The sequence below is a fragment of the Orcinus orca genome, chromosome 5 (genome assembly GCF_937001465.1).
Source record: "Orcinus orca chromosome 5, mOrcOrc1.1, whole genome shotgun sequence".
Taxonomy (NCBI): domain Eukaryota; kingdom Metazoa; phylum Chordata; class Mammalia; order Artiodactyla; family Delphinidae; genus Orcinus; species Orcinus orca.
Genome location: NC_064563.1, coordinates 80488865 through 80500965, shown reverse-complemented (window position 1 = coordinate 80500965; position 12101 = coordinate 80488865). Strand labels below are relative to the sequence as shown.

At 56.7% G+C, this 12101-nt stretch overlaps 1 protein-coding gene across 2 annotated transcripts in view; it reads right to left on the bottom strand.

Annotated features, from left to right (window-relative positions):
- ADCY5 (adenylate cyclase 5) overlaps positions 1 to 12101 on the bottom strand; it is a 157437-nt gene that overhangs the window by 61690 nt on the left and 83646 nt on the right. For both annotated transcript variants that reach the window (XM_049710441.1, XM_004278826.4), the window contains exons 2-3: positions 9305 to 9454; positions 5311 to 5432 (exon numbers count right to left, since the gene is read on the bottom strand). In XM_049710441.1, coding sequence (XP_049566398.1) covers positions 5311 to 5432; positions 9305 to 9454 — 272 coding nt within the window. The remainder of the gene's footprint in view (positions 1 to 5310; positions 5433 to 9304; positions 9455 to 12101) is intronic.

Below are 12101 nucleotides of genomic sequence, written 5' to 3'. Positions count from 1 at the left end.
AGGGAAAGAAGGGAAGGGCGGGGGAAGGGCAGCCCTCCCCAGACCCTGCTACACCCACCCTGTGTAGGGCGAAGGTGTAACCTCACTTCCACCCCCGGGACAGCAGCTCCTCTGCCAGGCCCCCAGCTCCAGCCCCACAGGGCTCCTGGGTCTCTGAGAATGAGGCTCTCATTCAAGCCAGTGAGTCAAGACTGCACCCCGCCCCGCCCCGGCACTCCTTCAGCAGAGGACCAGCGCCCCCTGGAGGAGGTGGCCTTCTCTCCACCCCCACAGAGAGCAGAGTCTGGAATGATCCCACCATTTGCAACCTGTAAAACCTAAGGGCTCCAGCGTACTGGCCAATCAGGTACAGGTCTTTCTCATCCAGCAGGGACCCTTGCGGAAGCAGGGGACCCTTCAGTACCCTCTCAGGCCTGGCTGGGTGTTCCCTTCCTCCTGAAACCTCTGGGGTTACCTGACCTTGACTCTCACCTGGTAGCCTGCCCAGGAGCCTGCTCTGCTTCCGCAGGGCAGTGTGCAGCCACCTCCTGGGCCTGGTGCTTTACACACTGAACGCTGTAGCTGCCCTACCCTTCCAGCACCCCTGCAAGAAGCCCCAGGGCCCCCCTCCTACAGGCTCTGCTCCTCAGTGACTGAGAGGTGGGCTGTCTCGCACTGTATTCTGTCAGAATGCCAAGTCCATGTCGCCAGGTCACTACCCCGACTCCCCATGTGATGCATCCCCATTTTACTAATTAACCTGTTGTTTGTGTGTCCTCCCAAACAGAAGAGGAGCTTCCCCATGACAGAGACAGTGTCCCGTCCCCCCCCCCCGCCATTGCCAGCACGGTCCTGCCTCTGGCTAAGTGTCTGAGAGCACAGCTGGTGATTCCCAGCGATGGAGGTAGAGGTGAAACCTCTGCTGAATGGATGAATGGAAGGACATCACCATTCCCATGTCACAGATGAGGAAACCGAGGCTTAGACTAGGTGACCTGCCCAAGTGCCCACAGCTACTAAGTGGCAGAGTGGGGAGTGAACTAGCCTGCTCAACACAGACACTCATCTTCCTCCACAATGGTGACCTCTTGGCAGGGGGAACCCGGTGGCACCTGGGTTCTGGCTGCATCAGTACCTTTACTCTGCTCCCTCATGTGGTACGTTCTCTGGGTGTCCCTTCCTCCAACCCCCATCTCCCTCCCCTCAGAGCAGAGCACCAGGAGCCCCCAGCCCAGAACAGCCTCTGCTGACATGTCCCGGAGGCCCTTGTCCCAGGAGTAGGGACAGCACGGCCCTCCTCTCACCCTGGCGCTGTGGCTGCAGCAGGGCCAGATGTCTGGGGGGAGGGGAGGGTAGGCAGGAGGGCTCTCAAGTCACAGGTCTGAATCCAGCCATGGCCCCAGCCCCAACTGAGCTGTCCAGCAAGGGGCTGAAACATCTCCACCCGACACATCAGACAGGAGAGGCATCTGGGGGGCTCCACGGGGGTCTTGCGGGTTCCTTGGCCTCTGGCCTGCCTCAACCCACAGCCAGTGGTGGCCCAGCACCAGAGCATCCAACAGGCCCCCCGGAATCCTGAGAATTGTATACTGTGCAATGATCCTCCTCGGGGCCTGGGGAGAATGAGGCCACGGAAAGTGATGGGCACCTGTCTGTCCCCCTTCCCTGCCCAGGCCAAACTCTCTGGCCACCCATTAGTCTCTTCTCTCCCTTAGATCCAGGCCCATACTGTCACACCTCAGAGTTGATTTATTTTTCTTGTGGCCTTGCTCTCAGTGGGGTTAGAGAACAGCATGTCATCACCCTGTCTAAATATTACAACTCCACAGAGAATTGACGAATGTGACTCATCACCCTTCCACTCCAGACTGAGAATCCCCAGGCCTTTCTTTGCTGATAGGAGTGTCGTAATAATCATAATAATAACAGTAACAATAGCTGCTCCCAATTAGTGAACACTTGTTCTGTGCCAGATATTGTGCTAAGCGCTTTCCTCATATTATTTCATTTACTGTTTTTCTTTTTTTTTAAATAAATTGATTTATTTTATTTTTGGCTGCGTTGGGTCTTCATTGCTGCGCACGGGCTTTCTCTAGTTGCGGTAAGTGGGGGCTACTCTTCGTTGAGAAGCACAGGCTCTAGGTGCACAGGCTTCAGTACTTGTGGCTCGCGGGTTCTAGAGCGCAGCTCAGTAGTTGTGGCGCACGGGCTTAGTTGCTGCGTGGCATGTGGGATCTTCCTGGACCAGGGCTCGAACATATGTCCACTGCATGGGCAGGCGGATTCTTAACCACTGCGCCACCAGGGAAGCCCTTCATTTCCTCTTTAACAAACCCTGTTAAGTAGGTACTTTTCCTATCCTATTATGCAGATGAGGAAACAGGTTCAGAGTGGCTCAATGCCTGTAACTTGCCCTGGCCACACAGCAGAGCCAGAATGACATGAAGGGCCGCCTTGCCTAGGGCCCCAGGGTTAACCACTGGACCCTGAGTCAAGCCCCAAAGTGCATTTCTACACTGTGATGTCATCCCTCCACCTACTACTCAACCCCCAACCCAAGCCAAAGGTTCAGCCCAAAACCAGAGACCAGAGCAAGCAATGTGTTTCCACCAAGAGCAGCACGCGGAGGCTGATGAAACAGGGCAGGGGCCCCAGCGGGATATTTGCATATGATTGCTTGCGGCTGGCCTCTGATGTGTACCAGCCACCCCTAGTCCTGGCAATTTCAGAGCCAGAATTATGTCTGTCCCCGTGAAAATGATGGCATCTTAGCTCTTCTGTCCTTTCATCTCTTTCCTGATTGCTCTTATTGATCCTGAGCGCATTCTAGAACAGACAATCCCCACCCCCCATGGCTGGGTCTGATTCTGATTCTTGCCGTGCCGATGCTCTAGCCACTCTTGTGATTCTTGTATTGACCCGAAGTCACAGCCTTTGTGGGAGTGGAGGGGGGAGGGGGTGTCACCCAGAGCGTGGGACACTCCGTAGGGCAGTCACTGCGGAAGAGGCCTGAGTCAGCCTCTCTGACCAAACCCTTTTGCTGGAGGGCTGTGGGTCCAAGAGCCAGCACCAGAGGGACGGGAAGTGAGACGAAGCCCCCCCATTTGGGAGGACAGAGGGGTGAGAGGGCAAGGTACTGGACAGAGATGCAGAGGAGGCCAGACGTGGCAGCCGTGCCAGCCAAGCCAGGCTGAGAACCTGTGCCTTGAGCGCCAGACGGTTCCTGAGTGGTGAATTTTCTGGATTTCCTTTGGGTTCCACTTTTTAGTTTAGTAAATCTGCTGAAAGCTCTGCTGTGCTAAGAGCAATCAAGGAAAGCACCTTCTGTCCATGCTCTGCCTGGAACAGAGCAACGCCAGGGCCAGCGGCGTGGTGAAGACGGGACCGAGAGAGAAAATTCCAAAGGGCGGAGCTCAGGGGTTTGTATGTGCTGGAACCACCTGGCGGGTCACTCCTTGACCCTCCTGAACTTTGGACCTCTGGGACTTGTTCTGATAAATAAGGCTGTTTCTTTACATGTCCTAAGGTGGGGCCCCCCAGATTTGAGGGGCAGCCAGCAGACAGGAAAGGCCCCGTGGCTCCTGAGTCGCACACACGCAGGTGGGAAGCCAAACCTCTCTCCTCCTCTCCTCTGAGTCCCTCTTCCCTGAGGGCTCCTCAAGCCTCCTTCCTACAGAGTCATCCACAAACCCCTTCTGCTGGCGTATGAAATAAATCTGTCAAGTAGTCAGACCAGGTAAAAACTCCAATACCAAGAAGCTTTCTGGGGGCGATTCCCTCACTTAACCAGTTATGGATCTTGGACAAGTTAATCTCTGTGCCTGTTTATTCACCTGTTAAAAGGAGATAATAATAGTACCAACCTCTTATATTTGTTGTGGGGATTAAGCGAATATACAAAAGCGCTTAGAACAGTGCTTGGGTTAAAGAAAGCTCTATACAAGCGTTAACTACTGCTAGTGATTATTCCACCACGTGAGGACAGAGGCAGATGTGACGAGCCGAGGACGGAGACCTCGCATCAGCACCACGTACCGAGGCCCGGACCCCACCTCCCTCTTGAGGTGAGCCCGCAGCCCCTCGGGACACCTCCTCGGCGTGGAGACTCGGCCAGGGCAGCTTTCTTCCTGAGAGGCTGCTGCTGGCCACACTCTCCCTGCCTGACAGTGGAGTGTGGGTGGGCGTCATGGGGCTGGGATACTCTGAAAACTGAGGACAAGTATATTGTCCAGGTACTATTTTCTCCCAAAGGCTTCAAATCTGTCTTGGGAGTTGGATGGAGGACACACGGGCAGAATGGGCAGTGTCGGATTCCGGGGCACCCTGGGGACTGGGCAGCTCTGTCCACTCTGCAAGACAACACATGCCCTCCCCACTCCTGCTGCCATCAGCCTCACCTCGAATGTGTGTATTTGTGTGTGCATGCACCTGCACCCACACACAATAATTTGTATTATTCTCTTTAACCCAAACTTGAAAATTCAGCCCAAACCTCCAAAATGTCCTCTTTACACCAACCTTAGAGGACTCGTGGGTCCTAGGAAAACTCGCCCAAGGAGGAAGCAACCCTCTCGAAGGCAAACGCAGCAGCTCCTTTTCTGGGCATGTGGGAGAATTAGCAGGCTCTCCAGGAAGCCATGCTGGATGAAGGCCACTGTATCGCTTCATGTCCCCATGGAACACAGAAGCAGATTTTGCACTCTGTTAATCTACATCTGTTTGCTCGTCCCTGCTGTCAGAGCTTCCGTCTAGGGAAGCCACAAACACGCACTAAAAGGAGCGTGGGCTTCAAGGTGGGCCGACCTGGGCACACACCGCTTTACCACTCCTGGCTGAGTGACCTTGGCCGGGGGTCTTAGCCATTCTGAGCTCAATCTCTAAACAAGGGATGTTAATAAGAGTCCCCACCCTGCAGGGCTGTCAGCCTCCTGACAGGATTAGCAGCGAGGTGGATAATGCCTGGTACAGTGCCTGGCACACACTAGCTTAGAAGGCATGGAGGCTGCTGGATGGTGGTGAAGATTGATGGTGACATGTGGGTCCCAAGTCTGTACTTTCTGTCTCCCTTGTTAGGCTAGGAGTTTCCCCAAGAGCTGGTGGTGTTGCTTTCTCCTTCCTCCTCCTTGCTGCAGCCTCACCTCCTCCCCACCGATACTAATTCACTTAACAGACCTAGAGGGGCAGGGCTGGGGTGCCCCAGACAACACACGTTCCAAAGCCACCAGACCACCCCGCTGGGCTGTGCCCTCGTGAAGGGGAGGGAAGGGACATGTCACCTCTTTTGGGGTTCAGTCTTCCCACCCTGCCTTTGCCCCCCAGCCTCACCCCTACCTCACGTTGTCATGTTTCTGGATGTAAATTTTATGGAACATCATATCCTCCTGTTTGGCATTGATGTCTGCTTTCATCTCCATGGCAACATGACGGGGAAGGACAGACAGCAGGAGCCGCTCCTGGGGAGGGAAGCAGATGCTTTCATCACAGCTCCTCCCCCTGCCTGGCAGTCCCCTCCCCTCCCCAGGCTTCACTCCTCCCCACCTGAGCCCCCACCCACAGGGCCCTGGAAAACTTTTCAGGCTCTCCGGAAACTCATGGAGCTAACGCTTGTCTGTGCTGGGTGTGGAGTCATGCCCCAGGGCTACCTGGCCCCCATCTCCCTGGGACAGCTCCTGGTTCTTCCGCGTACCTGGGGAAAAGTACTCCTGGTGAATGTGTAGTACCAGGCACCTGGGGTCAGAATCCTGGGTGTCACCTGAGACTTTGGGCAAATGACTGAACTTCTCTGAGCCTCCAGTTCCTTATCTATAAATAGGGATGGGGTTGTTGGGAGCTCTCGATGAGATTCGTTCAGTCACCAAATATTCACTGAGCACCGCCCATGTTCCTGGCGTCATGCCGGGTGCCAGGAGTGATAACCGTGAACAAGACGGGCAAAGTTCCTCCTTCACAAATTCCCAGTCTTGTGGGGCTACAGGTACTACAGGGCACTGAGCAGGGTGACCTGACGCAGGCTGGGGAGAAGCAGGGTGGTCACAGAAGGCTTCGTGGGCACCAGAGGATGACCTGTGAAGGAGGGGGCTCCATTTCGACGTAGGGGATGGTGGCCCAGGAGGATGGGAAAGCTTGCCGACTTTGAGAAACCAAGAAATTAAGACCGGCTGAAGGAGAGGTTGGAGAAAAGCCAGGAGAGGGGCCAGGGCCACCCTGTGAAGTTGGGTAGGGTCATGGCAGCCCTTGATGGGGTCTGGACTTGGCCCCCTTTCTGTGTTCTCCTCCGGGGCCTGCCTGCTCCAAGAGGTCCAACCTCTACCTGCACCCTCTGTAGCCCCCTCCCCACACCAGGAGCTCTGCCAGGCTCACTCACGAATCCTCTCATCTGGAGCCTTTCCTCCTGGCGGTCTCCAGCCATCCTCATTCTCTCTCCACTCCTTCAGCACCAGAAGCTGGGCCGCTCTCTCACGTGGCCCTAAGACTCTTCTGCTGCTCCCCTCCCTCCTCCTGGCCTCTGGGAGCAAGGTTTCCATCAGCGCCTCCGCTGCTCACCTCCCACACCCACTGCCTCGGCCGGCTGCCCGCCTTATGTCTTGCCACCAGCAGATGACATCATGCCCACACCATGCTCACCATGCCCCCGATGGTCCTTCTTCTCAAGTTCCCTGCCTTTGTCCATGGCACCCCCGTCCTGATCACGAAGGTCAAGGCCTTGCTCCTCAACTAGAATCACCATCCTCAAGTACTGCTGCTAACCTACCTCGGGCTCAGCCCTCTCCCAGGAGGAGGGTCCTGGCTCCAGCTTCCAGCATCCCCTTGCCACCCTGGGCCTTCTTATAGACCCCCTGATCACTCTGCATTTCAATGTCCATGGTCTGTTACTGGGGTCTCCCTGAGGGTGGGAACTGCGTCTTGTTCAGCTCCAGAGCTGACAGCCTTATGCTTAGGAAACTCTAGTGGACTAGTGAGGAATGGTGCTCTCTGTGGGCTGGTCTGGCCACCCCAGACATCAGTGCACACGGCCATTAAAGGCCGTTTCATATTTACTGAACTCTCAGTGAACAGCTGCTGGTGATAAAAATATCAATACAAGCTAAAGGACAATTCTGTGGAAATACAGGATGACTGGGAGAAAGTGTGCTACAAATTGTATAGATTCATGAGAGACCTTCCTACATTTATAACTAGCCCTGGGGCTGAGGGCCAGGATGAGTGGGCAGGGGCTGGCTGGGGAACAGTGCTGAGTCCCCTCGTCAGGTGGCACCCAGGAGCATCCTCAGATCTAAGAGCATCCTTTCCTGCAGAGGGCAGGGGAGGCCTGACTCTGGGCCCCGGCTAGGTGAGGAGTCCTGTCCCCTGGAAGCATGCCTCCCCTCCCCAGTACCTTGGCCTGAAACATGGTATGGCAAACATATTTTCTCCCCCAAATCCCTGTGGAATTTCTGGAACGTCCAGCCCGGCCAGGGCCAGTGCAAGTAAACTGTGAGGCACTGTAAATGCTAATTTTTTTTTTTTTTTTTTTTTGCGGTACGCAGGCCTCTCACTGTTGTGGCCTCTCCCGTTGCGGAGCACAGGCTCCGGACACGCAGGCTCAGCGGCCATGGCTCACGGGCCCAGCCGCTCCGCGGCATGTGGGATCTTCCCGGACCGGGGCACGAACCCGTGTCCCCTGCATCGGCAGGCGGACTCTCAACCACGGCGCCACCAGGGAAGCCCTGTAGATGCTAATTTTACTGGAGAAGGGACAGGACCCAGGAGTGAGGGGGAACATTCCCTAATCCAGAGGGGAAGGAAGGTATCCTGATCTCACGTGAGAGATGCTGGGGTCTGGAACAGGGATGAGAGGGGGGCTTTTGAGGCAGGTAGGAGCTTGGGGGTGAGCAGGGTGCAGAGAGGTGAGGCAAGCTTGTCAAGAAGAGACAGTGGGAAGACTCAGGGACACCCTGGGGACAGGTTTCATTCAAGAGGCTGGACCTGGAGCCCAGATGGGGCTAAGAGAGCACATGGGAAGGCCAGGCCTCAGACTGGACTGCCTGAGCTGGGGACTTAGCCAGGCACAGCGGCCGGGCGCGGGGCTGGAAGGGAAGCAGGGGCAGATGGTGACTGGGGGAGGGCCTGGAGAGGCTCAGCAGAGCTCTCCCCCCGGCTCAGCCATCTGGATGTCACCAGCCGTGGGCTGAATCCAGACAGAGGCAGAGAGGCCCTCACACTGTGGCAAACTCTGTGCTCGTGGGGTGTTCACAGCGCACACGCCGTGCTGGGCGGGAGGGCACAGATGACTACTGCCGTCCAGGCCTCCGGTTCCCTGTCCTCACGATTGAAGGCAGACCTCCGTGTTTACACCTGTCGTCGGCCGACACGGTGTGCAGCACAGAAGAGGACTCCTCCTCCAGTGTTCGTGCAGGGTTTGGCAAGACACGAACCTAAGAAGAGAGGGAGGCCCCTCCGCTTTGGAGTAACCTTATCTCTGAGAGCCGGGACGAGTCCAAGCCCAGTGGGAGCCCCAGCACCCTGCTGACCTGCCCACTCTCCCCCAGGGTCTCCCTCCGGGCCTGCTGTCTGGGAGCCATGCACAGTCTCAGAGATCCCAACTTCTATCTGGTTCACACACAGGAGAAGAGAGTGGTGAGCCAGCCAGACCTGAACCCCAAACAGGACACCCCCAGGATGCCAGGTAGGGAACCCTGACAAGTCCTCAGTCCTTGCCCCGCCTCAGCCAGAGGAGTACACAGGGGCAGGTCCCTCTGCCCGGGGCTCACGGGGAGAAGCCCCCGAGTCTGTGAGCTGCATGAATGGCCTGCCTCCCGGCCCAGGAGTCTCCTGAGGGTGAGGGTTAGGGTGAGACACAGTCGTCTTCCTTTCTCTCAACTAACCAAACCCCAGAGATCATCACAGAGGAAGTGCCTAGTGAGGGTGTCACAGGGGCTGACAGCTTGGTCTCCTCTCCTCCCCCCTCCCCCCTCGCCTGGCGGGCACCTTGATCCCAGGAGGGAAGGTTGATGCTCTCACCACCCCAACTCATCAGCCCCGGGGGAGAGGCGGAGGGCTGCTTCCTGCCGCCCGAGCTGCTTGGTTTGCTTGCAAACCCCAGGGAGACTGAGGACGCAACAGGCAAGGGCAGGGCTAGAGCTGGTGCTCCAGAGCCGCCCCTAGAGCATTCCCACAGAGCCAGGAACGCTGGGCTCCCTCCAGGGGAAACGTTCCCCATAGGCTGGGCACCCCCCCAGGGAGGCGGGGCTGGACAGCTGCCCTGAGCACAGCTGGTGGGCAGGCAGCAGCTGGGCCGAGGCAGGCTCCCTGCCAGCTGTGCTCAGGGCAGGAGGGCCTCACTCACCTGCTGCTGGTTCTCCCGCTGCGAGTGCAGCCGAGCCTGGATGCACTCCCGGGTCTCCTGGAAGGCCTGTCTCTGGGAGACCTCAGCCGGGTAGTGGGTGCAGACGCCCACGATGTTGGTGCAGGAGAAAATGAGGACATTGGAGACGAGCTGCAGAGGGAGAGAGGAGGACACGGAGCTCAGGCCTGGAGCAGGCACCAGGCACTGGAGCCTCAGCCATGACCCTCCCAGTCCCAGAGCTCGGAGCCCCCCGGGCCCCACGGTTGCAAACGCACACCTAGCTGCCCGCAAACAAATGCCAAGGGCACCCACCCGCAGCCAACTGCTGGGAGTAGCCAAGTGTCATCAGTCAGGCTCTCTGATGTCCTCAGAGGCTAAAGCTTGGCTGGCCTGTGACACAATATGGCCCCAAGGATGCTGAGTCACTGAATACTCGCACTGGCCGTGTCCACGGTACCAAAGGCTAAAAGGTTAGGTGTCTTGGGGACGCTGTGACAGAGCTGTGTGTGTTGGGGGCGGCAAGGGCACGGCAGGGAAGGCTCCTTGAGGGGGACAGGGTTTCATTGTTTGAAAGTGCGACAGGGTCCACATAGGACAAAGGGCTGCTCTTCCACAGAGAGGCCTTAGCTGGCTCTTCCCCAGGAATCAGCTCCAAGAAGCAAATACTTGCTGATACCCAGCACTGTGTGAAGTCCTCTGGGGACTGAGGGAAGGATGAGGTCCCTGGCCAGCAGGGCTGTGTCCACACAGGTCTCATCTCTTTCTCTGTACCAGCACCAGGGCCTCCTGACGACCCCACCAGCACACCTGTTGGCAAGCACCCACCATTACCGCCACTCCTCACGGATGCCCTCCTCGGTGCAGACAGAGATGTATGTGGAGAAAGACCACTGTCCCTCGGGTCAGAGACAAGGCTGCAATTCTTTTGAAAGCAATACTTACTGAAAAGCTAAGGGAAAACACAACTCAACCCACAAAAGCAGGGTTGACATAGCACATTCCAGGTCCTGGCAAAGGTACTGTTTGCTCAGAACTTCTCTTGGCAGGTACAGCTCCTGGGGTATCTGGTAAACAGATCCTGGTCCTGCCCTTGCCTCAGGCCATACCGGACAGAAGCCACACAGAGGCTCAGCTTTCTAGACCTCAATCACTCCCTCCAAGCATTTAGTTCTTAGTCCCAACTGCAGAAGGGGAGCCCAGGCCGACCCCTGCGCCTCCCGCTGCGGCTCCTCCAGCCCCCAGGAGCCCTGCACTGGTCTCTAGTCCACTTGTCTATTGGGATCCCAAAGGGCCTCCCTCTGGGACTTCAGCTGCCTGGCAGCGACTCTTCTTCCAGGGTGTCTCTGGACCTAGAGGTCCTGTCCTTGGCTCTGCTCTGCATTCTACCTGAAGGCTTTCCCCAGCCCAGCTCTGAGGTGGCCCTGACCTCCACCCAGGCTCTCAGGCCCAGAGCCATGTGGGCTCCATACCAGATGTGCTGCCATCTTTCCCTGGAGACATCCTATACCACGTCTGTCCCAGTCCATGCACAGAAAGAGACTTCTCCTCTCCCGTCTCAGTCTTGCTCTCTCCTCGGCTACACAAAAAATTCTGATTTTCTGGCTGAAGGACACTGTGGGCTCCCCTCAAGCACCTCCTGGCTCCCCTCCAGATGCCTCCCTGAGGACCCTTCAGGGAAGGGGCAAACTCAGATTACCAGCTCCACAGCTCCACCAACTCAGCTGCTCAGTCCCAGCGCCCCCACCCCAACCTCAGCCACCCCCGAATCCTACCACTGTCATCTTATGTAAACGCACTGCAGAGAAAAACCCCAACCTATTTATCACAAGCAAAGAAGACCCCTGCTCTACAGAAGCTTACAGTCCAGTTGAGGAGATAAGCGGTCAAGACTGACAGAGAACCAGCAACAGGAAGCAGAAACTGACTCATGCCAAGCAAGAGGGAGCGGAAGAGAGCACAGAGTGAGGAGAGACCGCTGGGCAGGCCCGGGCTCCCTGGGCCTGCGGTTAGGGGCATGTTTGCCGAGGCTGGCAGACGTAAGAAAGGGTGTCCCTGGAGAGGGCATCCAGGAAGCTCAGGCTTGCGAGGTACTCAGGGTCCTTGAGTAAATAACCCAGGCTCTCTGATCCTGAGGGCAAGTCCACAGAGAGGAGCTGAAGCTGGAAAGGCAGACTGGAGCCAGAATGAAGAGGCATCTGAATGTTAGGCTGACAAGTGCTGGCACAATCCTACAACAGGAGCCACGAACACTGCTGAAGCAAAGAATGGCAGGATGAGCACACGGCTTCAGGAAGGTTCATGGGGCAAGAGGAATGCAGGGCGTCGAGAGATGGGCCAGGAGGCTACCACTGAAGCCCAAAGCATGAGGGAACAAAGACCTACATGAGGCTGGGGGCTGGCAAGGCAGAGCTGACTCAGAAAGAAGAGCCCCCAAGGGCAGGGAAGAAACAGACTGCAGCCTGCAGTAGGAAGCAATGCAATGACTGTGAAGGGAGAGCCCAAGGGCACACCTCCTGGAAGTCGCTGGGGACCACTGAGAGAGGGCTAAGGAGAGAGAAGGAGATGAGGAGGTGGAGGTGAAGGTGCAGACTACAGGGAATTCTGAAGAATGTTCTCTTTAGGGGATAGCTTTTGAAAGGTGAGAGGAAGGTGCTGGACGATAAAAAAAGGAGTGAGGAGAAACTGGAAAGGAGAATATGAAAAGTTACCCTCAGACAGAATAATGCAGCATGATGATGCAACATGGCCATGAATGGAAGTCTGTTTCAACATCAAAAATCAATGTAATTCACCACAT